At 41.2% G+C, this 27,173-nt stretch overlaps 2 protein-coding genes across 7 annotated transcripts in view; one reads left to right on the plus strand and one right to left on the minus strand.

Annotated features, from left to right (window-relative positions):
• The window catches only part of GPM6B (glycoprotein M6B), a 43,712-nt gene extending 35,577 nt beyond the window's left edge, over positions 1-8,135 (plus strand). For 2 of the 3 annotated variants that reach the window (XM_033109297.1, XM_033109306.1), the window contains 3 exons: positions 1,037-1,110; positions 2,312-2,377; positions 4,577-6,285. In XM_033109297.1, the coding sequence (XP_032965188.1) occupies positions 1,037-1,110; positions 2,312-2,377; positions 4,577-4,657 (221 nt within the window). In that variant the 3' untranslated portion in view covers positions 4,658-6,285. Of the gene's footprint in view, positions 1-1,036; positions 1,111-2,311; positions 2,378-4,576 lie in introns of all 3 variants that reach the window. The other variant, XM_033109289.1, reaches the window with a different exon arrangement.
• A 7,196-nt stretch (positions 8,136-15,331) lies between these two features.
• Positions 15,332-27,173, minus strand: part of OFD1 (OFD1 centriole and centriolar satellite protein) — a 35,184-nt gene continuing 23,342 nt past the window's right edge. For 3 of the 4 annotated variants that reach the window (XM_033110666.1, XM_033110674.1, XM_033110695.1), the window contains 12 exons: positions 26,835-26,926; positions 25,621-25,810; positions 24,511-24,641; positions 23,869-23,980; positions 21,604-22,179; positions 20,966-21,092; positions 19,718-19,818; positions 18,569-18,685; positions 17,200-17,348; positions 16,297-16,449; positions 15,733-15,800; positions 15,332-15,438 (listed from right to left, as the gene is read on the minus strand). In XM_033110666.1, the coding sequence (XP_032966557.1) occupies positions 15,396-15,438; positions 15,733-15,800; positions 16,297-16,449; positions 17,200-17,348; positions 18,569-18,685; positions 19,718-19,818; positions 20,966-21,092; positions 21,604-22,179; positions 23,869-23,980; positions 24,511-24,641; positions 25,621-25,810; positions 26,835-26,926 (1,859 nt within the window). In that variant the 3' untranslated portion in view covers positions 15,332-15,395. The remainder of the gene's footprint in view (positions 15,439-15,732; positions 15,801-16,296; positions 16,450-17,199; positions 17,349-18,568; positions 18,686-19,717; positions 19,819-20,965; positions 21,093-21,603; positions 22,180-23,868; positions 23,981-24,510; positions 24,642-25,620; positions 25,811-26,834; positions 26,927-27,173) is intronic. The other variant, XM_033110684.1, reaches the window with a different exon arrangement.

Genomic DNA, 27,173 nt, shown 5'->3' on the forward strand with positions numbered 1-27,173 from the left:
CACACTGTTCTGTATGATGGACTGAAAACAGAGCCTAAAGTGGATTTCTAGAGTATCTGTAACTGAATGTCTAAATGTGTATCATTGTCCTATTCTTAAACATCTTCCCTTACAAATGTGGGGTCATGTAACCAAAAAAGGTCATCATTTTTTCATATCTATATTTGAAATCACTGGTTCCACTGACAATTAGGGACTCGTCACTTCCCATTCTTCTGAAGCATGAAGACTTACTCTTGGCCCATGGCAAGGACAGGAGGAATAAGGAATTTTAAAAAGTCCTCCTTCCTCGCCTCCTGAGAGAAGTGTCATTTGAGCTGTTTAGTATGTAAGCACTCACCTACGCATTAACGGCAAAAAGAGCGGCAGCCCGACGGCATGTCACTGGGGGCGCTCAGGGTTTCAGTGAGAGACCACTGACCCTGCTGGCCTCACTCTGGTGAATGACGGTGTTTTCTGTAAGACACAATAAAAATGAATATAAAAGCCAAGACGTGTAACACACAAGTCCAAATTACATCACATAAATATCAATTACTCTGTCAAATTGCCATGAGACTTTCTGAGCGCAGACTCAATTTTGGAACTTATCTCATGGCAAACCACTATTAAAAAGAGCTGGTGTAGCAAGGCCACAGGCCAGGAAATTTATGGGGAAATGGCTTTGACCTCAGCGTGATGAAATGCTCTATGAGAGGGGTCGTCCCACAGCTGTTTAACTACAGTTCATAAATTCATAGGAAGGAAAACCTAGCTTTGAAAATCACTTTTTACAGATATCAGCTCAATAAAGCAAAGCATAATTTGTAGGAAAAAATACCATGTTGTTTAAGTGTCTTACAGACTAGTAGACGTTGCTCTTGCCCTGTTGTGCAAATAGGCCTTAGCAATTATTCCAGAAAGCACGTCTGCAGAGGGCAGCTCCATCAGTTCTTGATGCATTGTAACTGGCACCCAAAGCGGTGAGGGCCCTTGAGAGCACGGGGAACTGCAGTTAGCACCAATACCTAACATTCTATTGGGATTCACTTCACAGGTATCATTCCTTGGAATGCTTTCCCAGGAAAAATATGTGGCTCTGCCCTAGAGAACATCTGCAACACAAATGAGGTAAAGCCCTCCCCTGTCAGAGGCTCACAGGTGATCATGCGGCAAAAAAGGGTTCTCGTAGCGAGAAAGACCAGGAGCGATGGCTAAAATGCTATTAAGGAAAGCTCTTTTTTGCAGACTTTTAAAGATTGACCTGTGTGTAATCACCAATATTCAGCCATTGTTGACCTTGAAAATGGCCCTTTCACATGGTCCAGCCCATTCAGTGAGGATTTTAGCAACCAGAGAGCTTTCTCTTTTGGCAATCCTGCAAATCTGAGAATGTGCACAGATTCTTCTCTTTTACTTTCAAATAGTTTTTCAAAATAGAACATTTGTCACAGAACATTTGTAATTTTCATACAAAAGAGCCCTAAATTTATATACAAACCAAATTTTTATAAATCAAGTCACAGTTAATCTCTTATAGAGAGGGTGCCAAAAAAAAATGTATACACATTTTAAGAAAGGAAAAAAACTATTAAAATTGTAATACTCAACATATACTGATAACAAAAGATGAGAACAAGTCACGTTTGACTTCTGCAATTACAAGAGGTGCTCAAAGTGGTTCCCATCAGCGTCCAGACACTTCTGATTACAGCGAACTACTGCTTGAGCAACATTGACCAAAATGTCCACTTGTACACATTTTTTTGGCACCCTCAGTATTTCCAAAGTGATTTGCTGTTATTTCTTGTTCACCCTTAATTGGCACTAAATCCTAACATGCTTTGGTTTAAAATCTCTCAGCCTTAGTTTATAAATGTTTATAAAATTCTTAAATGCACTTATGGGAGCTTGCATATTTAAGCCACTCCTAATATGTTTTTGAAAAGCAGTCAGTTACCAAAATAATCAGCCCCTAGTGACCTGGCTGCTCAGTTTGTATGTCCACAATATGGACTGGCTCAAAGCAGGGGCTCCCAACGTTGGCTGCAGGTTGCAGTCATTGAGGAGTATTTTAATACACCATAGGCTGAGGCCCAGATTGGGTGGTCTGGGGTACAGTCTGGGCATCAGAAAGTTTTAAAAGCTCCCCAGGTGATTCCAGTGTGCGCCGGGGTTGCCAACTGGGCTTGAAGGGGTGCACACTTCCTCCCAGCATTGCAGAAAACAGCTAGCTACAGAGGAGAAAGATGACGCAGCATACTGGAATGGGTGTAGGCAGGCCATTTCATTACACCTGAAATGCTTATGTTGGTGCCCTCTTCTCTCCTAGTTCTACATGTCCTATCACCTGTTCATTGTGGCTTGTGCAGGAGCTGGTGCCACCGTCATTGCCCTGGTGAGTAATGGCCCGAGGACTGGCCGGGTCTAGCTCCCCCTCCCAGCAGTCTCTATAATGACAGATTTCCCTTCCAGCAGACACTCCTGGGACTCCAGGTTGGTTAAATTTCACCTGTGTACACTTACCACATGTCTAGACTGCAGGAAGTACTAGTTGGCTGTCTTGGCACCACCGATTGATTGTAGGTAACGTAAATTGGATTCTGTGGGAAAAAGAGAGGGTACCAGCACCTGGAACAGCCGTTAACTAGGACGGGGATACTGTTGCATATTTAGCCCTGACTTTCATTACTTCAGTCATGGACAAATGCTCACGTGAGGCATTACCCATTTCTTTGCCAAGAAATAAATTTTCATTTCAAAATGGAAATATGCATGTATACATACATACATATGAGGTCTGACAATTAAGTTCGCAAACTCATCCTAGAAAAAGTGCTACACACCTCATTGCTGAGTATCACTACGGTCACCTTCGAAGGACTCCCCTTGGGAAGCGATGCACCGACCCCAGTGCCTAGTCCACCCTTCAAAGCAATTTTGGAACTCTTTTTCTGAAATGGCCATCAGAGCTGTCGTCGTATTACACTTAATGTCCTGAATGTCATCCAAATATCTTCCTTTCAATATTTCCTTTATCTTCGGATAAAGAAAGAAGTCATTGGGGACCATATCAGGTGAGTAGGGAGGGTGATCCAATACAGTTATTTGTTTACTGGCTAAAATCTCCCTCACAGACAGTGCCGTGTGAGCTGGTGCATTGTCGTGATGCGAGAGCCATGAATTCTTGGCGACAAGTTCAGGTCGCCGAACTTTTTCACGCAGCCTTTTCAGCACTTCCAGATAGTAAACTTAGTTAACTGTGTGTCCAGTTGGTACAAATTCATAATGAGTAATCCCTCTGGTATCAGAAAAGGTTAGCAACAGCATTGCAACAAGGTCGCGAACTTCATTGTCAGACCTCATACATGTACAGTTGATCTTGTTACATGCAGTAGTTATGCTCTATAAAGTCTCGAACACTAAATTAAGAAATACCAAGCCATTGCTCCTTGGGGAAATACTGGGTTAGGTTTCTGGGAGCCTCTGGTCACAATATTTTTGGTCAAACTGATCAGTACATAACCTTGTTTTGTGTGTTTCTGTTCAAAGACATCTTATTTAGTATATATTGCTGAGTCATTGACATTGAACGGCCAGCAGCGCTATGTATGGCTCATGCCTGAACGAAGCTCATTTAGCCCACACATTTTCTCTGTAAGGTACCTCCAAAGCCTTCTTGCACTTAAAAACACTAGACAGCACATCGATTAGGGAACGTGTAACAAATAAAATTACAAAAGTGCAGAAAATATGGCACTAAATAGATTGCAAACAGGACACTTGTTTACAGACTGAGAGCTGAAACAAGAGGACAGGGTCACCTTGGTTGACCTCAACTGGGAGACTTTGTCACCACTCAGCATATGTCCATGAATGACTGTGAAGTTGCTATGAGTATTGATTTGGGGGTTACAAAGAAATTTTAGCACGTAGGCAAATTTGCAAATAGGGAATCTGCAAATAATGAGAACCAACTGTATAACACACACAAATATATGTGTGTGCACGTGTGTGCATATAGATATGTAATGTGGGAGGGCTTGGCTTGTGATTTCAAGAAGTCTAAGATTGGTAGAGTAAGGGGGACATCTCAACTGCTTAGAAACGAGTCATTCCCAGGTTTTCCAGTCATTAAATCATTCCTTCCCATTACAGCCTATGAAAAGAAACCACCTGGTAAATCATGGTGGTGACCTGTTCTCTGGGCTGCTGCCTGTTCTCTGGGCTGAACAGCAGGTGGGAGGAGGATGCATGGCTGCTGAGTAGGCAGTTTGGGGAAGATGAGGAGAAATACAGGGCTTTCAGCTTCATCTTTCTCATGCTGCTGACCCAGCACGCTATCTTGTCATTCTTTAAACACATCCAAGTGTTTTTAATAAGCGTACTGAGGGATAGAGCTGAGGACTGATACTGCATATGTGAGATGAGAAAGTTTGTATGTGCTAGACTTGAAAATCTTCTGTTGTGATGCTTAACTGGGAAGAAAGGAACACCTTGGCTGAGTTGGCACCCCTCCCCACCCAAGTTTAGAAGTGTCGTAGCAGCGGCCCTCACTGCCTGTGTCTTACTGTCCTGTTTTGTTCTCTTCCACCAGCTGATCTACATGATGGCTACCACTTATAACTATGCGGTTTTGAAGTTTAAGAGTCGGGAAGATTGCTGCACTAAATTCTAAATTGCATAAGGCCAATAAAGGAGCTTTAGAGAGCTATATGATGTAGCGTGAATATCACTGACACCCCAGACTAAAGCAGAGTCTAGGTTTCTGCAGTTTTGTACCAGTAATTTGTAAATAGCTTTAGTCAACTCACTTCGCATGGTAGATTAATAAGATGACTTACCGTACATGAATTATAAAATTATGAGATCTGGCTATTTCCACATTTTGAAAAGGATTCAGTTATTTACTGACATTGGTGAGCACCCACTAAAAATAATTTTCTTGAACTTAAACTTTGAGCAGTGTCTCCAAATGAAATATTAAAACTTTGAAATACCTGTATTTTCCGTTATTTTTGCTGGCTTGATAACCAAGTTCAATGATGAAAATGAAAACAAGTGAAGATGAAATGGAAGAGAACCGTCTTAATCTGGATTTTGTTTTGTCAGACTCCTGGAAAATATTTTACAAATACATTTTAAACTTGATTACAATTTTTTTTTATGATTACATGGTTCACTACCAAATAAATGCCCCTCAAATAAGCCAGATGAAAACGTGAAGAAAAATAAAGGCTACCCATTCGTTTTCTCTGAAAAAAAAGATTTATGTGTGTGGGGTTTTTCTACATAACACAGTCCTTCCTTTCAGAGCCCACAAAATTGATAACCTTAAATTGTTTGGGTGAGTAGTAACTGATTCCTCAAAGCCAGTTCTCAGACTGCACATAAGATTTTAATGGGAAGAGAAATTGTTCCTGGATCTGAAAGTCTCAAATATGTTGTGAAGGAAATATGACCTATAAGGAACTTGAGAGATAGATTTTGCAGGAAAGGTGAGGAATATAAATGGGAAAAGAGTGTTTGCCACATCAAATGTAAAGAATGACAATAAGGAGTTTTACATTTTGTGAAATGAAATAATGGCAGTTACAAAATGGAAAATGTAGTTTCATTACTAAAAATGTGTTAACACAGAACTGCATGCTTTTGCTTATAGTTCTTACGTTTGGTTTTGACCTTCACTTAATTTTCCCATGTTAAATATGTAGTTTTTTTATTATTTACTCAAAATAAACATTGTTCACACTTTTAGGCCTTCAGGGGCACTGAATTTTATCCTCAGATAGGAAAGCTCTTTGCACCACACTTATTTTAAAATAACCGCACAACGTGTTTCTGAATTTCTGCGTTACTTTTTAAGTTACTCTCAAAATGGCAGAAAACACCCTCTTGTATTTCATTTTTGCTTTTTCTTAACAACAACTTTGGCCATTTTTTCAAGTTCATTATGTTTGTATACTAACTTTTCTTCAGCCTTTTAATATGAAGCCTACTCGTAGAGCATGCTTTCAGTATCTGGTGCCTCTGATCGCAGAATGAGTATTAATACAGAATAACCCTCTCCCCCTTTTTACAGTAAAGACCGTCTAATCTGCCTAGCAGCTTGCTTTGCCTTCTGACATGCTCACTAGCCATCATGCTCACCCTTCTTTTCCAGATCCACTTCCTCATGATACTGTCTTCTAACTGGGCTTACTTAAAGGATGCAAGCAAAATGCAGGCTTACCAGGATATCAAAGCAAAGGAAGAACAGGAACTGCAAGATATCCAGTCTCGGTCAAAAGAACAACTCAATTCTTACACATAAATGTTTGCCAGAGTGCTTCAGCCGACGAATTTACAGCTCTGACAAATCATCAGAGAGCTGCTCTGCAGTACAGATGTGTATCCCACCAAACAAACTAACGTACAACTACAAACACTTCACTGTCTGTCTCAAACTGCTGGGATGTATTTCTAGGAAAACCTGCCAGTAGGTAAATCTTTTTCTTTAGAACAAATATTGGAGGTTTTATGTTCGCCATTTTAAAAGGCAACACTTTGATAAAATGATTATTCATCCTTTTGAAATTTGTGGCACGTTCACATTTATTGCTCGAGCAATCCTCCCAAGACAGGCAATGAGAATATGGCATACTCCTTGATAGGGACCCGTGACGTGCCAGCATCGAGGGATGTGGCCGTAAATTCTGTATGCCATCTGTCCTCAAATAAATGTATCTAAATAAGAAATAAAATGGGATTGCTGTGAAGTTCCATTTCTGACAGCTGACATTTATTAAACTGTAGCTCATCAAAGATAATATGATTCTCACAGTTGACCAGGACAGGTTAACTTCATGATCCAATCAGAAATAGTTTTTTCAATACTGCAAAAATGAGCTATGATTCTGCTACACCTACCATTGAAGAAACTGGATTCTGACTCATTGACAAGCTTTCCAGACTCAATTTTATAATAGATCTCATTTTAATAAAATGACCCACTTGTCATCATTCGTCTTGGGAAATAAAGTCAGCCCTGCCTTAATGAGTATTTGCTTTAAATTTCTAAAACTTCCATTATAACGGGGAGACCCAAATCTTCCATAGACTTTTGTTCCACAAATGTTTTTCTTAATCAACAAGTGTTACCTTATTAAAATGACCACCATTCTGAACCATTTTTATGTGGTCTGAAAAGTAAGTTTACAGTTTCATACCAACTATCTAAAACCTAATTACAAATAGACCACAGACCTCCTACTTTTATAGACTTGAATCCTTAAGTAATTTAAATTAGGGTTAGTATTTATTTCACTTTTTCTTACCTATATCTTCGTTTCCTGGAATAATAACGTTCGATGTTCAGCAAAAAAAAAAAACCAAAAAAACACAAAAAAACACAAAAAAACAACAACAAAAAAAACCTGCTTGAGTTTAAGCCATTTTCAAAAGAAACTTGCCTTCTAAAATCATTGTGCTCCAGAACATTAAGTAACTGTAGGTACTGGGTATTAGTGATGATAAACTTTGTGTTGTTCTTTATGAAATGATACATATAACTGTTGGTGCATCAGTGCTTTTTAAAAGGGGCTGCATAATATATAGGGTTAACTATGTATATTCATGTTGAGAATGAACTTGTGGTTGGGCTGTTTCCTGGATTTTAAAACATACATGTGCAGAAATGTATTAAAGTGAAAGGAAGCATACCTTCATCAAGATGCTATTAAAATCGAACATATAATATTTCATTTGGATTCTTTCTGTTGTTAATTTCTAAAAAATGCCTATTTGGATCTTGATTATTTTCTTTTTAATTGGGAGAAGCTCTCTTCTGTGTAGAACAGTTGTTCCAGAATAGCTTGGTGATTTGTTCTCCTGTTGCATGACAGACTTAAATGTTTTTCCAGCAGTGGAGGTGCTGTTCAAGTCCAGTGTTCTAGAAGCAGTGTCTAAAAGCCTAATTTTACTTTTCTAATTCTGGTAACTATTACCAAGAATGTTTGAAAGTTTTGTTTAAGTAGTCTAATATTTTTTATGTAAAGAGCATTAAATTTTGCTATGTATAAATTTTTGTAACCTAACAGTGAATCAATATTTTCTATCAGTGCCAAGGGCTTCCTGTAGTTCTATTCCAGTGTTACAATAAATATTTGTAGATAATAGTCAATACTTGTGTATGCTTATTTTAAAGATCTACTTAGGTGGAAATAGTTGTGGATGTACTAAGAGAAATGAAATAAAATTATAGCTTCATTCACTTGCCTTTTTACCATACATAAATACTGTCTTTCTCTGTATTCAGTATTGGTGTCCTTTTTAAATAGTATGTATGCATAATCAAGATTTCACATTTGTGTGGAAATCAAGTTTGTAAGAGTGCTACATGTTTCATTTCTGACAAATCTCATTTAAGTGAGAGGAATATGAGAAAACAGCGTCACCCACTGGGCTATATTTTACATAGAGTGCCACTAACACTATAGTTCTCTGGAACAGTGCAGGTTTTCTGACTAGCTTCAACAAATGAAAGCACTATACCATTGGGATTAACACAAAACTTAAGTTTGGGGAAAGTATAAATAGTGAGGAACCGTCATAAGAGTCCATGTACCATTGGCTATTTTACAAACCCACGGTACAGAAGTCAACTGAAAGAACAAATATTCAGGATATTAAAAAGAAAAGAAAAGAAAAAAGCTCTACCTCTAACAGTTATTTTCTAAAGCAGCAGCTAAATTTGCTCCTTAGGATTTCATTTTATAATCTGGTTAAACTACTTCTCTGTCAGCATGATTACACATTTGGGTTTTCTCCATCTGACCTGTCTTCGTAAGGATCAGCTTTTGTCACTGTTGCCCCATGGCATTTCTAAAGAGACGCTGCCCAGATCATCACCTTTCATTCACATTCAGCAGGCGAACAAGTCAGAAGCCCAGTTAATGTGCTGTTTGTCACAATACTTAATACCTTGTTTATGTAGCATTCGTGCAATTATTTAAGTTACATGAATCACCGGAATAAACTATGTGTAAACCATGCCTAGATAAGATCACATGCAGCCTCTTAATTATCAACAGTAATCCTGCCACAAATGTAAAAACCTGTACAGGGTGGAGCAGAGATTTTTCCATTTCTCTAGTTATACCTTGTGAAACTTAATGTTTCAGAGACGACAAAGAAAGTCAGAATTTTAGAGGAGGAACCTACTCATTGAAAAACTAACAAGCAAACTATTTAAGTCCATTAAAAAATGAGGATCAAAGATTCCACAATAAAAGTTTTGAAAAAAAATCCTTTTAGTGCTTTTTAATGCTACGATAGCCATAATGAGATTTAAAAGTGGCAAGCCACTTTGTCACTAGTACCTTTTCCTAAGTGATGGCATCTTTTGCTAGTTGGTACAAGGCTAATTTGTTCTCGGATGTTTGTGAAAAATTACAGATTTCACTTAAGGTAACTTTTTCAAAATGAGTATTAGGATGAACAAAACTATGGAAAGTTCTGAGGAAACAAAAATACAAATGGAGGTTGTCAGTTTGGCAAAGAACAAACCTTTTTCTAAACTGCTCCCCAAGCTTCCTGGCTGGTTTGCTATTTAAACATTGTACCTACCTGAAGAAAATCGAAACATTCACTCCGGGCCGGTCTTGTGGAGGCAGGAGCATGGGACAGCCTTGCATCTCACAGTCTATTCGTAGGCATTGTAGGTGATGCGCCATCTGAAATGCTATATAAGAAATGACTGACTTTTCTTTAAATGGACTCTGCCCTGACATGGAGTATTAAGAATGCTTAGAATTTAAGTTGACCGAACAAAAGAGCTATCAAACCCCACGCTAGAGAACAAAGTTAACAATGAGTTATTTCAACAAGGGCTGTGAAAAACACAAGGTGGAGGAAACACCTGAGTAATATTACAAAGTATTAAGTTATCTGAGGGTTCTGGTCCAAGGTGGCCACATAGGCGGCTCCTGAACCCCCTCGCCCATTCACACACCGAATGTACCACTACACATGGAACAATTTTTTCCTGAAAGAAATCCAGAAACTAGCTGAGCTACTCTTACACGTGCATCGAACAAGAAAATACATCACAACAGGACAGGCTGAGACATCATACAATAAACCCCACCCCCAGCACACCACCGCACAATCAGGAGGGGACTGCCAACAACAAGGTTCTTCCCGAAAAGCAATGGGTTTGGACTCCAGGTCTAGTTCCCCAGCTTTTAAGACTCCCACCTGAGGGATGGGCCTCCAAAACACGTAGCTCTTAAGGTCCATAGGGCTTGTGTCCATGAGACCCACAAAACCGGAACAAACAGTTCTTAACAGGCTCTAGCCGACTCACCAACTCCCGGTCTTTCCCTGAAAAGGGTCCATTTGCATACATTGAAAGCTGCTGCCTGAGAGCCAGGCTTCTAATTTAGCACACATCTGGGGGCTGACTGCCATCCACCCCAGAGACTGGGGAAGCCAATGGATGCCTCTCCTCCATCCGCTCCAAATCACCAGTATCTCCCAGGAAGGGGCTTATGCACGCATCAGTCAGCCAGTGGGGCTTACAGTCACACGTCCCACAGGGCTGTAGGAAACAAAGCAGTTCTTAACAGGCACAGAACACCCCTCCCACCACGGCTATACACCCAGGCCAAGTGCAGAGCGAGTAGACAAAAACGCCCGTCTTCCCATGTATCCCAGGAAGGGGCCTAACTACATTAGTCTACACGTCTGTGTGGGTGATACACTCCAAGACCCTCAGTGGATGCTGGAAACCGTAGATAGTACTGAACCCTATACTTTTTTCTATACATACATAGCTATGATGTTTATAAATGAGGCACAGTAAGAGATTACCAACAGTAATAATAAAATAGAACAATTATAACAATATACTGGAATAAAAGTTATACAAATGGCTTCAGGGCCATTAAGTAAAATAAGTGTTACTTGAATACAAGCACTGATACCATCACAGCCGATCTGATAACTGAGACGGTTACTAAGTGACTAACCAGCAGGTAGTGCATATTGCATGGATACACTGGACAAAGGGATGATTCATCTCCTGGGCGGGGTGGCGTGAGATTTTTATCACGACACTCAGAACAGTGTGCAATTTAAAACTAATAAATTGTTTATTTCTGGAATTTCCCATTCAGTATTTTCAGGCCATGGTTGACGATGGGTAACAATCTCAGACACATTGGATAAAGGGGGACTACTGTACATACTTTCCCAGTTGTTGTCTGAGAGTCCAGCTTCCAATCAAACTACATCTAGGTGCGGACTGACTCTCCCCATTGAGACACTGGCCAGTCTGGACAAATCTTCAACTATGGGGCAGCACCAAGAACAAAGAAGGAAGCTTGGACAATCACAAAGGTTTGAAAGGCAACAACCAAGAGCTTGGGCTGAGGTGACAGGTTCATTTCCTCCACGATACCACTCTGTTAAGACTGTGAGAGGTGGTTGTTTTAGCTAATACCCAGAACCCAAAGCAGAGAGTCAAAACAAAGAAACAATGGAATATGTTCCAAGTAAGATAAAACTCCAGAAATACATGGAAGTAAGTGACTTATCTCAGAGTTCAAAATAACGGTCCTACAGGTGTTCACCGAGGTCAGGAGAATAATGCATGAAAATAGTTTAACAAAGAGAAAAGATTAAAAAGTATAAAACAGAAATCACAAAGCTGAAGAATAACTGAACTGAAAAATTCTATTGAGAGGGTTCAACAAAAGACTAGATTAAGGGGAAGAAAGGATAAGCAAAGTTAAACACAGTCCAGTGGAATTCATCCAGTCAGAGGAGAAAACGAAAAAAAGAACGAAAAAGAGTGATGATAACTTAAGGGACTTATGGGACACCAGTTGGTTCACTTGATGGTGTCCCCTAAGTCCCTTATCGTCACTCTTTTTCATTTTTTTCATATGTATATTATAGAGGTCCATGAAGGAGAAAAAGGCAGAAAGTTCATACAAAGAAATAATGGCTGAAAATTTCCATAACATGGGGAAAGAAACAGACATCCAGATCCAAGAAGCCCAGCGAGTTCCCAAAAAGATGCATCGAAAGTATAGTGTTGGCATAAAAGCAGACACACAGATCAAGAGAACAAAATAGAGAGCCCAGAGATAAACCCGTGCATATATGGTCAATTAATTTATGACAAAGAAGCCAAGAATATACAATAGGAAAAGGACAGTCTCTTCAATAAATTGTGTTGGGAAAATTGGATAGGCACGTGTAAAATATTAAATGGACCCTGATCCTACACCATACATAAAAATCAACTCCAAATGGATTGAAGACTTAAACATAAGACCTGAAACAGTAAAAGTCCTGTAGGAAAACATAGGCAGTAATCTCCTTGACACTGGTCTTGGCAATGTCTTGGATTTTACACCAAAAGCAAATGTAACAAAAGCAAAAACCAGTGAGTTGGACTACATCAAACTTTTTAAAAAGTTTCTACACAGCAAAGAAAACCATCAACAAAATGAAAAAGCAACCTATGGAATGGGAGAAAATATTTGCAAAGCATATATCTGATAAAGGGTTAATATCCAAAACATATAAAGAAGTCATACAGCTCAATAGCAAAAAAACAAACAAACAAACAAACAATCAGGGTCGGCCAGGTGGCTCAGGCAGTTGGAGCTCTGTGCGCCTAACGCCGAAGGTTGCAGGATCGATTCCCACACTGGCCAGTGCCAGATGGTTCAGCTAGTTGGAGCACAGGCTCTCGACTATAGGGTTGCTAGTTCGACTCTTCGACTCCCGCAAGGAATGGTGGGCTCTGCCCCCTGCAACTAAGATTGAACACGGCACCTTGAGCTGAGCTGCCGCTGAGCTCCCGGATGGCTCAGTTGGAGCACATCCTCTCAACCATAAGGTTGCCGGTTTGACTCCCGCAGGGGATGGTGGGCTGCGCCCCCTGCAACTAGCAACGGCAACTGGACCTGGGGCTGAGCTGTGCCCTCCACAACTAAAACTGAAAGGACAACTTGACTTGGAAAAAGTCCTGGAAGGACGCAGGGTTCCCCAATAAAGTCCTGTTCACCCCCCCAAAAAACAACAACAAAAAATAATCCACTAAAGAATGGGCAGAACTGAACAGACGTTTTTCTAAGACAATATACAAATGACCAACAGGTACATGAAAAAGGTGTTCAACATCACTAATCAGGGAAATGCAAATCAAAACCACAATGAGGTATCACCTCACACCTGTCAGAATGTTTATCATCAAAAAGACGAGAGACATCAAGTGTTGGCGAGGACGTGGAGAGAAGGAAACCCTTGTGCACAGTTGGTGAGAATGTAAATTGGTACAGCCACTATGGAAAACAGTACGGAGGTTCCTCAAAAAATTAAAAATAGAACTACCATATGATCCAGCAATCCCACTTCTGGGTATTTATCCAAAGGAAATGAAATCAGGATTTCAAAGATATCTGCACCCCCATGTTTACTGCAGCATTAGTCACAATAACCAACATACAGAAACAACCTAAGTGTCTAGCAAAGGATGAGTGGATAAAGATGTTATACACACACACACACACACAGGAATACCATTCAGCCATGAGAAAAAAGGTCGTCCTGCCATTTGCAACAACATAGCTGGACCGTGACATTATGCTAGGTGAGCTAAGTCAAAGACAAATACTGTATGACCTCACTTATATGCAGAATCTTAAAATAACTCACAGACAAGAGAGACTAAAATGGGGGTTACCAGAGGCTGGGTAATGGGGGACAGATGTGGTCAAAGAGCACAGACTTCCAGTCAAGATATGAGTAAGTCTGGGAGATCTAACATGTGGCATAGTGATTATAGTTCTGAGACTGTATTGCACATCTGAAAGTTGCTAAATCGTAAATGTTCTCACCACAAATGTGACGTGATACAGGTGTTAGCGAATGCTACAGTAGTAATCATTTTGCGGTATGTCTCAAATCGACACCTTAAACTCACACAATGTTGTATGTCAATTATAGCTCAATAAATCTGGAAGAAAAGTTATCTGAGGTGCTGTTGAAAGAGAAGATGCCAGATTCTTGGCACTCGGACTCAATGTTTGATATGCTGTGACAATGAATAGCGCCTGGACAACTTATTTCTTTCAAAGGTATACGTCAATGAAAAGTTCCTTGGAAGCCCAAGGAAGAATAGACACTAAAAAGCCGTACCACTTTGTTACAGAACTCAATCCAAACAAGTATCACTGGCCAGTTTGTATTAGTAGAGGAAAATGATGTGCTCCAGGATTTTACTGGACAGACCAGACGAATCCTTCCTGCGCTAGGAGCTGGGTGACCATCGGTTAGCCCTGAATGTCTCATGTCCCAGGAAACCCCTCAGTCCGGGCAATCATATGGTTGTTCACCATCAGAGCAGTTGTGTGCGTGCTTTTTGGTGACTATACTGGCAGTGTCGTTAAAGAACTTTCCCAAGATGTTGGACTGAGAGCTGCAGGGGTACGAAGATGGAGAAAGGGGAGCCAGAACAAACGGGTCTCCTCTTACCTTTGTGGAAGTTATGCTGGTGCTGCATTTGAGTGCAGTTACCCTGATTTGGTTGATGTGTAGTTTCTAAAAGTCATTCTGGAGAGGGCCATCCAATGGGTGACCTATTATAAGTCTGGGGATGTCTTCTACCGGAGCGGCTCCAGGTTAGAGGCAATACTAGTCTCGACACCTGTGTATGCACCCTGGCTCCAGAACGTGACAATCACAAGACCTTGGTCACGTCACTAACCTCTCTGTGCCCTGCGTTTCCTAATCTGTAAAATGTAGTCATAGTACCTATACTTCCTATGGCTGGTATGAGCAATAAGTGATTTAATACACGTACAGGTTTAAAAGTGTACCTGGCACAAAGTAAGTACTCAGTAAATGTTACCTTCTCTTCTTACCACCATCTAAGGGTTTGTGTCCATGCTCAAGAAAAAAAATGTCAAAAGTAATGACCAGTGGTGACACTGTACTACTTCTAAAGCCTAGAATGGAAAAACCTACGTCTTTCTTTTCAGAGACAAATCAGAAGAATAGCGTTGGGGAAGACGGCCTCCTGTTTGAAAGGTGGTAGCCTACCTTTGGAGAGGAAGGAATGCAGATGAAACTTCCAAAATGCAGGCCTGGAATTTGACCAATAAGTTTTCAAAGAAATATCACTTAACATAAAAATGGGGAAAAAATATAGTAGTTCATTCTAGTGCAATGAAAGCTTAAGAATGAGTAGTTCTGAAGAGGTATCATTGGACTAGATTGTTTTTGGTTTATATGCTAGAGTACCAAAATTACGACAAAAACACACTGGATTAAATATACAATTTTTATTGAGAATTTTGTCTTATTACAGACAACTCATAGGCCTTTAGTTATATAAGCAAGAAGCTGCACAGCACACATGGTTACCAAAAGTCATCTGCTTCTTCCGGAGAAAATCCTGTGCAACTAAATTAAAGAAAGACAAAAATTTTAAAACTTTGTTAAATTCTTGTCAAGTTTATTCAGAGACCTTTATAATATTCTCATTCCTTCCCCTTGGGGCTTCTGCCCTCACTTACAATTTGAACCAGTAGCAATTTCACAACTTAAAAACTGCAATAGATTTTTTTTAAGTCATTAATTTTGACTGATTCAATTATTTCTTACAGGCAAACTCCAATATCTGAACATTTCCCTTGGCCAACAAAGCCAGCAATATAAAAATGGTTTGCCAAGAACACAATGTTGGGGAAACCATACCTTTCGTCTTTGTCACTAGATGGCAGTGTGTCCACTTGTGAACCTTCTCTGACAACCTTTTTTGAGCTCTGATACAAAGACGGGGGGAAAAGAATAATTGGGAAATATATATGTAACTTAAGAGTCCAAAAAAGAGGTGACTCTCAGGCATAAAATTCAGCAAGCACATCAAACTATCCAGTACGCATTCTCAATACCCCTAGTACTTCAGGCTTATATAGAAGAATATCGATGTCTCAGACAGTACCATGCATTCATTATTCACTGATAGGGCTTTCCTTATATTCTTTCTTGTTCTAAAAATAATAAGAGGCATCTCAACTTTTATAAACTTTGACAAATCAAAATCTGGTCAATCTTTTACCCAAGCAAAAGTGATGACATTTTGTCAAGAGAGTAATATCCTTAAAAGAGTCGAGTCTCCATTTGAACTTTGGATTTTGTCTGCTGTTAATTTTTTGTCTCCAATGGAGAAGGCAGACTCCTAGCCCAATGTTTTCTAATAAATCACAGAAGCCCTTGTTCCTCCCCCACCCCGACAACCTGTCCAAAGCATCACCTCACCTTATCTGCCGTCTCCTGGTCCTGATCCTCCTGGATGATTTTCATGTATTTCTCTAACGGATTTTCAGCACAAACAGATTTGTCTTTCATTTCTTGAATACTTATTTCTAATTCGTTCTCCATTTCAATCTTCAATGACTCTTCAATAATCTGCTGTCAAATAGATGAGAACCAAAACAGAAAATACACAAAAACATTTTAAAAACGCATAGCACTGTAATTCTGATCCTTTACGTAAAATCTGCATGCCAGAAAACGATCTCATTTTCTTTTTCATTGATGTCATTGCTACCATCATGGTGGGGGACAAGCATGTCCTGTCAATGAAGGAACGGATTAATTTGCCTAAAGTGTCCTGTGCTTTAGACCAAATTACCTGGGAGTTCAAGGAACAGCCATACGGAAGATTATTTTATGTAAGATTCAGGAGGCGTGTGAAGTGGCCGGAGTGAGTAATGTATCTATCTGGAACCAGAATCAGGACACAGAAGGCCAAAGATAATCGGGAAAGAGGACAGGGGAGCCTGTGGAAGGCATGGCGGACTGGCAGTCACCTCCCCTGGGTTCTGCTAGTCCGAGTACCAGCTAGCTGACCTGTAAAGCCCATTTACAAAGCATGGTCTACCTCCGTCACAGGCATGTGTTCAGGGCCAGATGAGAAGGCGTCAACGGGCTGGCAAACGCTTCCCTTTGCAAGGAACTCCTAATGTGTGTGCACGCAGCCCTTTGTGGTACTGAGGCAAAGCAGAGGACAGGATGCCTGCGGCAGGCTTTTTAAGTTACCTACCACTGCTATGACTCCGGGACACACTGAGGACTCACGGCCCTGAGAGTAAGGTACTTTCTGAAGGTACACCATGGAGAAACTAGCACGGAGACTTCAGCTGTCCTTAGTATTATTACCCTTTCTTGATCCAGTTTTTCTAGCTCTCGTTCCCTTTCTGAAGCTTCTTGTTCACTCTGCCTTCTTTCTTCTTTCTGCCTTTGTTCTTTCACTTGCTGCTCCCATATGCTTTCTTCTTCTCTCTGTTCAATTTGTTTCTGATCTACACCTAAAGGATAAGGAAATAAAGAATGAGTAACTTCCCACATCAGTCTTTTAAACAGGAGCCCCTGCTGAGACTCGGGGAGACTGCTTGATTCTCAGAGGACTCTGACCTGCTGGTCCATCTTCCTGATCTTGCAGCCCCCAGTCCCACTCCTAGCACCGCATCCACCCTTTCCGTTACTGAGATGAATACAAGTCACCCTTACCATGAACGACTTCAAGCGCCTCCCCTCCCATCACATTTTCTCACCCTCTTCACCCTCCCCCACCCTCCTTCATCCTTCCCAAGGCAAGCCCTGCATCTCTGCCCTGACTTAACCATTAGCCCCTCTTTATCCACAAGGCAGTTTTATAACTCCTCCTCTGACTCCCACAAAGGGGCCTGAGTCTTTCCTGCCCAGAACAGTACAAAACCAGCACACACAGGCCCCCAGCCACCTTGCTGTCATTCCCCACTTCCTCCAGGCTGATCCTTTCCTGGGGTTTTAGCTATCGCCTGTGCCCCCATGGTTCCCACATCTTTTTCTCGAGTCTGATCTCTCCCCCAGCGTCACATCCATGTTTCTGACAGGTTCCCTGCTATCAACACATGGAAATCTCACAGCACCAGCTTCACACCTAAAGTTATTATTCCTGTCCCTTTAATCATGCTCTTTCTACACCATGTTCACTCAACCACCAGGGTTAACAGTTGTTAGTTACAAAGAATCTGCAAATATGACTAAGCCCTCTCCCTGAACTATTGGAAATACACTTTCAGATTTGGCAATGAAGGTTACAAAAGATAGGAAAAGAAATAATAGTAAAATATTACAATCACATTAAAGATGTATAACGGGTATTAACGATTCTTTTAATTTCCCACTATGATTTCCCAAGATGGTAAGGCTCTTATGGAATGGTTTTTGCAGAAGTGTCTTAAGCAAAAAAGCTAACCGCTCTGTCAGACTTTAGACAAGTAAAGAAAAAAATTTAAAAGCAATTTGCCCAGGAAGACTAAAGTAGAAGCCTTTCCTTCAATTTTCTCCTCAGCACTGTCTTTACAAGTTCAAATTGAGTTACTTCAGAAATGTCATTAATAATGATAACACCTCAACCCCAAGACTTTGAATAATTCATGCTTACAAAAAGTCCTTCAACAATATGTGAAGTAATTTACAGGACACAGACTGGCGTTCAGTATGCAGTCACGCTACCTGTTAGTTAAAACAAAGGAAAACTTACTTGGGTAGTGGTAGGAGACAGGCCTGGCGGGAGAGGTTGCGGCAGCATCCAAATGGGGCATGTCGCCAGCAGGACGGACGCCATCCTCTTCAAACTGCTTTGGCACGTCCCCTGCAACTACACAAGGTGCAAACCAGTGTCCGATAAGTCCTTTCTAACAACAGCGAGAGAAGGGAGCACAGCGCAGTGTGGGGTAGCTCATTGCAGAGCACTCAAGTTTGGGCCACAGCCACCGGGCAGTCTGTCCTTACAGAATTCTAAGTAAGACATTCTCAGGGTAACCGCCTGATGGTGTATATTCACTTCTCAAAGTGTCCTTACACTTTAAAGAATTACATTTGTTTACAAAATTAGATTTGTAACTCAACAGGAAGTGACAAAGAAGAATTCACCTGGCTTGCTGATAATCATTTGAATTCTATTCACATATCAAGGAAGTTGTTAAGAAAATGGTTAAAGTTACAAAGAATTTGCAAATCTGATAAAGCCCTCTCATTTAACTGTTCAAAATAGACTTTCAGATTTGGCGATGAAGCTTAAGGCTAAACGATAGGTTATATACAAACATAAAGACTTCCCCAGCTGGGAAGACCCTCAGATATGGTGGACTCTACACAATTTTACATTACACTTAAACAGGAGGCTCCCAGGTGGAGCAAGCTAAGGCAAGGCCAGAGCTGGGACACCAGTCGCTGGACAATGAAGCTAATACACTTTCACCTGTATTCTTTCACTAAGAATGGGTTTTCTAAATCTGTGGCAGTGGACGGAATCTGTATAAATTAAAGAAAAATAACTCAGCATCTTCATATCCCATAAAAAAGAACAAAAAAACAAACTAAAAAAAATCACTTATTTTAAATCGGGGCAATCCCAAACTTGGTAAGTTAAGGGTTCACTTGTGGGATTAGCTCCAACTTTGAAATTATTGGTTCTCCTGAAGTTTTTTACAAATGGAACTCAAACGCACCCCTGAAAATCTTTGTGATATAAATACGAGGCAACCGATCTATATTTATGGTTTTATCACAAAATACAAATGTCCTAATTTGTAACTGCTTTGCTTTTCAGAGCAATGGATATGTTTCACCAAAACTAAGCTTTCTACATTTTCAACTGATAAAAACTGGTACTTATATTTGAACTTACATTGAAAAGATGATTCAGATTCCTTACTATCCTTAAAAGGTAGCTTGTCTGGATTTGAAGATTCAGTTTTGTCTTGAAGTTCAGTTGGTCTTTGACAAAGACTGGATTGGAAGAATAAAATCCATGAATATGAAGCTTTAACAATGTAAAACCCAGGAGCATAGGATGATGAAAAGCCTTTTGTGACTCGAGAAAATGCTTTAGAAAATTAATTGTTCCCACTGAGAACGAGAGCTACCTGCACCAGGCATCACTGTAAGCAATTACCACACGTTAGCTCAGGCAGCCCTCACAACCAGCTCATGCTGTGCGGTAGGCACTACCATCGTCAGCAAAGAATGATGTTGCACTGTGATGGCGTTCCCAGGAGTTTCTTTTGTCAAGAACCACAAGACCTATTGAAGAAAACAAATTCTCCACCCCATTGGTAGGAGCCAGCTGAAGATGCAATGCCATAAGCCCACAGGCATGGAAGTGCCCCAACTCAGCGTGTGGTCTCGTCTCTCCTCTTGGCTTTACCACAAGAGTGATATTTAAAAAACAAATTTACATGCTTCAGGACCATGACAGGCACACGTAGCAGTTTTCAACTCCGTACAGTAGACCTGAATTAACACGCAGATACCCAGGCTGGAGCCCAGAACTAAGGAACAGAATCTCCTGCTGTGGAACCAGGGACCAGGCACAGGCAGGGGCCCGTATGTGACTCACATCCCAGCCTGGAAAACCCGCTGCCCAGCTTCTAAACACATCTACTCCATGCTGCTTCAGCAGCCATATCCTCGGAGCCCCACCACCTTAAAGTTCATTTCAATAGACAAATTAGAATTTTGTTTGTTTGTACTTAAACACCAACATATCCTTTAAAATGACTTTTTAGTGATGTGTGAAACTGTTTCAAGTTTAAAAATCAACTGAATTTATGTGCTTTTGCAGATTTTTGTACGTTAGTTGTTTTATCTTTATAAACCAAGTGTATTCATGGAACTATAAAGATGTTTATCGATACCATAGCACATATTCCATATAGCAAGTTTATCAAACAACTAGAAATGACCTATTTGCCTAAAGCAATTTTTCCCCGGTAAATCAGATGATTCTCAAAGGTCACACATCATCTAATAATCTGATCACAAATTCTATATTGTCACACGGTCTTTAGTATCAGCTAAAAAGCCAAACAAGTCAAGGCCGAGCCCCTATGTAGTTAACCAGACTTGGCTGAAGCCACCAGAACACGGTACTTACCCGGCCATCTGCTCCAAAGACCTGGGTGGCGAATGGATGGAAAGGCTGTGCCTAGATTCAGCAGGTGAAAGCTGGGGCGTTCTGTCAGGACTAGGGCTGGGGACAACAGCAGTGGATTGTCCCACGCCTAAGGGGCAGAAGAAACCAGGGCAAGAATATTACAAATTACACAGAGAAAAAAGCAATGTGGTTTCTAGAGTTCTATTACTTTGAAAATAAACTATTATCCTTGCAAACAGCTGAGTATGATGCATAAACAATACACAGAATTAACGATTCAAGCACCTACATGAAACTGCAGTGATAACAATAAAATGCAGAAAACTAATCAGCGGTAAAGGAAAAACCACTGTCACTCTCTGACCACCTGTATGTGCCAAGCCCAGTGGTGGAACTTGCCACTCTGTCCCACTGCCTCCCACACCGACCCTGTGCCCTGACATTGACGCTGCTGCCAGCAGGCAGGCAGACGTGCAGAGGACACATGTGCCCGTGCTAGGGCTTTCCCAGACCCAGTTACGCATGCACTTCCCACTCCTTCCTGCTGTCGAGGGCAGCACTACTCAGACAAGAGGGCTACTGAGGACTAGATCCATCCAAGTCCAGAGCATCCTATAACCCTTTCTGCAGAAGCTCACCTTCCAGATGCATTTTGCCATCAAGGCTTCGTTTAGCTTTGGCAAGGGGAGTGGAGGAGAGGCGTCTGCAAGTGCCTCTGCAGGGCTGTGAGGCCGAGCTGCCCGTCAGTGCTTCTGTCACGTCGTCCGCCCGATGCTGCTTGGACAAGGCGCCGTCCTCTGCAAAAATACGCCTTTCGGAGGAACTTGAACTGATACTCTTGAGAGTTCCTAGCAAGTGCAGGGGTGACCGGCTCTTGGCTGCTAATGGGCTTTCAGCGGCTGGGTACTGACTCACTCTTCGATGGTAATCTTGGAAAGCTTTTTCCAAGCGTTCGGCCTCTTGCTCCAGCTCCTTCATTCTTGCCTTGGTACTGGCTACAAACTCAAGGTCTGAATCAGGCGAGCTACTGTCCATGCTTGCATCCGGATAATGTACAACCATTGGTGTAATTGTGCCTGCCACCAGCTTTTCCTGTTCGAGGGGAGTTTTCAAGAAATCCCCACTTTGGTCACTGTTGGGAGGCACCACGAAACCGGTGACAGAATGATGCACCAGAGACTGCTTTGGATTGCGGTACACTTCATTCTCTAGGGCTGCAAGTGACAAAGAGATGGTGTGAGAAACGAGGGGGAGATAAAAGGCAGTGACTAGAACTGAGATATACTTGAGAGTATTATTTGTTTTGAAAAAGGAAACAAGGTAATAAGGACAAACTTGCGTATTAAACAGTTTCTGAAGCCACAGTGATGCGAATACTTATTAACATTTATTTAGAGCGCCTATGTAGCTGCTACAGATCATAGGTCTTCTTTCTTAACCATGATACTACTTCACAATCCATTATACACAATCTTGAAATCCAAAAAGCTCTGAGAACTGAAAATTTATTCATAATTTATTTGGTCACAAAGCCTAACAAGACCTGAACTCATCTGGTTGATAAATTGACCTGAACTGATACAAACCCACATATAATTTTTATTCTTCTACCCAACATGGATATTCATACATTTGACTGTGAGTTAATCTACATGTTTCCTTGTAGGATGCTGCCCCAGAACTCCCAGGGCTGTGGCAAAATCAAGTGCAGGGCCCGGGTTTCAGATAAGGGAAAGAGGTCCTGCAGTCACAACAAGGCTGAGGGCCAACAACTCCCACTGCTCCCATATTACAGACGGGGGACTGGGGCTGGGTCACAGTTGGCAAGGCATTGAGCTGCTGGGATTTCCTAACGCAAAAGCAGGCCATGCAAAGCCAGTCTGTGCAGTCGCTGTTCTCCTGCAATGCCTCCAGGACACATACTTGCAGTGGGCAATGCATGCGTTCAAAACAGTTCCATCTTCATGAAGCTATTTTTCATAATACAAGATTGCTATGATTTTAGCTGTGGGCACTTTGGCAAACAGAACTGTTGAGAGCAAATGAGGAACAGGAAAGAGTAGAAATGAGTAAAGAGATAAAAAAACAGTGCAGAAGGGGACAAGGACTGATGAGGGAAGAGTGCAAATGGGAACTGAGGAAGGCTCAGAACTAGGAAGTGTGAGAAACCAGATCAACTGGAAAAACACAGAAACTTCCTTTAGGCTTGAAAGCAGTGAAAGAAGGTATCTAAGCTTCAGTACACTTCTTATGAAGAAGGAAGGGGCAGGTATCATACATGCACAGTGAGGACAAGCAATAAAATGATAGCAGGAACCATTCCGAGTGTAGGACCCATCTCATTTCATCTTCATTCACCATGGCAGGTACTCTTATCCCCATCACAAACGAGGAAACTGTGGTCCAAGGAAGTTAAATGTGCCCAAGGTCAAACAACTAACTTCAAAATTGGGGTCTGAAGACAAAATCAGTTTTCTGATTCCAGCGGCGAGGCTCTTTTGCTAGGTCACCCTGCGTCTCCCATATGCGTATTTACTCATGTGTCAAGGAGAACGTGTAACCACTGAAGAGTCGATTGGTCTTATTATCATGGTAACAAATATAAAAGAAAAGCCTAGGCCCAGGATGAATTTGGGCACTTCTGTGTCACCGCCACACCTTTCCTATTTGGATTATGAGGCTCTCCCAAGCCATGGGGCACCTGTGAAAGCAAGTCACTTTAGCTGATAACCCAGTTGGTGTTCCGGAAATTGATAGGGAGTTTTACTTCTAAGATGACGCATCTCTATGGCTTTTCCCCTACTGTGAGAACTACTAAAAATTCAATGAGTAACAATCATTACATTTCCACCAACATCAGAAGCTTTACACACACACACTAACAGGTTAAAAAGGTCTCTGACCTGTCTGAGTTTGCTTCAGTTGCAATTTTAAATCGGCCACCTGCATAGTTAACCTCTTTACAGAGGCATCGTAATCTAATATCTGGGCCTTCAGCAGTGCAGAATGCTCAATCTGAAAAGATTTGGAGAAGGAAAAGAAATCAACGTAAAAGAATCGCAGCTCAATTCAAAATGAACAATTCTCTTTTTGGTCTTATTCTCTTTGGTTTGCCAATTCTAAGCAGCTTTACACTCGTAATGCACGGGTCCCTGGAAAAGAACAACAGAACACACAAAAAGTTTCCCACCTCCTGCTTCACTATCTCAAAGAACAGCTACTCCAGGGCATGAGGCAGACATCAGAAAGAATGTTAATATTTATAAGCTGAGGGTGAGAATGAAGAGATACTTAAACAGTGGGCACCATCAGGACTTGGATAATTTTGTGTTTAGGTATGTTTGCTTTCCTCAGGATTTTATTACTTATTATCAATATAAAGTCACACAATCACTCGAGAATTTTCTCAGATGAGAAAGGATACCCTCAGCATATTGGGGAGTAATTTTTGATGTTAAAATCAATCTGATTTACGCTGGTGTGACATATGCCAAGTTTTCCCGTCCCCTGGCCCAACAGCGGGCCGAGCAAGGAGCCGTACTCACTTCCATTTGCAGCTGTTTGTGCAGGGCTTGCTTGTGGGCTTCGAACTCCTTATGCTCAAATGCGATCACATTTTCTGCTTTCTTTAACTCTTTCTGAAAAATCACCAGCTCAGGAGATGGCTGAGCTATGCCTAAAACGGTAAAAAAAAACCTGGTCATTACCAACGTGAAGTTCTCTTATTTCAGGTAACAAAAGCAGCTCAAGAGATTTTAAACTGTTCTCCCTTTTCTTTGTATGCATGTGATTACTATTACACGAATTGTATTAAATGGACTAAAAGCAATCCTGACTCACAAATTTCAGAACAAAAGAATTTAAGCATGTAAACGCAAACTTTACTACTCCACATAGTCCTACTCCAAGTAAAAGAATTCTTTCCAATCCTCCACTTAACTTGAAAGCCGGCCTCTCCCCTCTACCACAGCCAGAAGGCACAGAAGGAGCCCTCCATCAAAGCCTGTTGATGACTGCCCCAAGGTTCAGTCCGTGCATCTGTCAGCGGTACTCGGGGTTCAGGCAGAGAGAAGATGGAGTTGCCCCACGGGGGTCAGTGGGGACCCTCTAATAAAGGGCAACTTATGTAAGGTAGGCACAAAGGATGGTGCGGTTCCCTGGGCTAGTACAGGGGCCATGCTCTTACCACTCCTTGGACCTAGATGGCCAGGGAGGGAGGATTTCTCAGAACTGGAGAGGCTATGCCCCAAGCACTGGCATCTTGCCTGGCTAAGAGGTGCAGGGCCAGCTCAGGGCCACTGCACACAGAGGTGGCGGGAGTTGGGGGGGGGGGGGCGCGTGGGAGGTACTAACAACTTCAGTCATCCCTCCTTCCCAGAGCTTGAGGGTGTCCCCACTGGCCAAACCCGACCAGCAAAGCCCAAGGGGAATCTGCTACCATCCAGAGAGGCAGATTTGTACAGTTTAAAAACATTTCTTCTTAGTGACACTAATAATTATTCAATAGCAAGCAAAAAGGAAGTACCTTCAAACCGAGAATCTTAATTTCATTAAAATTTCCCTATTGAAGTCTCCCTTACAGGTACAAAGCACAGTTTCAAAATACTAAGTGAATATGAAGTATAAAAACATGCAAATCAAGTAAAAAGACATACGGTTTAGGAGATGCAAGTTTTCCTTTCTACTCTCTTCCAGTTGTTGTTTAAGCATTTTATTTTGTGCCTGCAGCTCCAGTTTCCCTTCTTTCAGCAGTGAATAGTCATCCATCTCTTTAATCTTTTCATTCAGTAGGTGGTTTTGCTTTGTTATTGCCAACGACTGGGCTTTGACAGACTCTAGATCAAGCTGGAATTGACAAAGTAAAACTTACATTTGAACAGTGACAACAGTACTGCTTAAGCCAGAGCTGGCAGGCTGCCTGAAGCCAGGTGGCACCAAGTACTTAGGCATTTGACAGAAGTCAGGTTCTCCGCAACAACAAGCCCCTAACTGCAACAGTGAAAGTCATCTTTTGCCCTAGAGTTGGAGCAGGTGGAGTTCATCCAACTTTACTTATGTAGAACCCTGTCCTACAAAGTAAGTGGTTCTCATGATCACTCCATTTTCCAGATGCAACTAAGAGCCCCACAGCAATCACAGATTGTAGCAATATTTATTCTTAAATATGAAAAGGTGAGATATCACAAACATGACGGAAGGTGCTTGCCTTTTCTTAGTATAATGTTTGTATACAAAAACCTACAAAGTTCTCAAGTCATTACAGCTACAAAAAAAATTTTTACATACAGAGTATACATTTAAATACCTGAAGTTCCAGTTTTGGGCTTCAGCTAGCAAACACATGAATGAACAGAAAGAAAGTAACAGTGGCATGTGAAAAAGGCATCTCATTCTGTTTTCATCTGTAAGATCCCAATGTAATAAGAATTTTACCTGCTGCTGATGGGAAGGGAGAAGAGGCTGAGGTAGAAACTAATGTGTACCGGCCATCTGCTATATGCTACGCACATACATCAGCTCACTCAAGTCCCTCAACAACCATGGAAGGTGGGCAATATCCTAAAGTTTACGGAAATGGAATCGGAGGTCACAGAACTTGCCAGGAGGCACACATGCAGTAAGGGAGCCACAGGATTCAAGCAGAACTCTAGGCCCCAAAGAATATCCTCTTTCCATGCTTCCGTAGGAGACTAAGATTGAAATGAAGTACTGAATTAACTTAAGTTCAGCCATCACCTTCTCAGTCGTATAATAAACAGTCCAAACACACCAAAAGTATAACTTAAGATAAACTATGTATGGCTAAAACTAAAATTTCACATATTGTCGAACAGCGCTTTCAAAAAAAAAATAGGCTGTTAACAATTACCTCAAGTTCTTTCACACGATTTGCATAATGATTGAGTTTTTCATTTTTTGAATTAACAGCTGTGAGCTCCTCTTGCAAATGTATAGCTTTTTCTGTAAGAAAGAGCCAACCAATTAAACATCATGTTTTTCTAGTGAATATAAAAGTCATTTAACAATTTATAGCCAGTATGTCAGACCTAATGACCATTATTTCATAATCTAAAATAGCAAAAAATCAGCAGGCAAGTAAGAAATAAGCCCTGTTACCAACAGGTGACGGGAAGTTGGTTACAACGGTCATAAATGTGGTGAATTTCCTCCTGCTAACACACTAACCAGAGTCACACCGTCTGCTCAG

This window comes from Rhinolophus ferrumequinum, chromosome X (assembly GCF_004115265.2).
Source record: "Rhinolophus ferrumequinum isolate MPI-CBG mRhiFer1 chromosome X, mRhiFer1_v1.p, whole genome shotgun sequence".
Classification (NCBI taxonomy): domain Eukaryota; kingdom Metazoa; phylum Chordata; class Mammalia; order Chiroptera; family Rhinolophidae; genus Rhinolophus; species Rhinolophus ferrumequinum.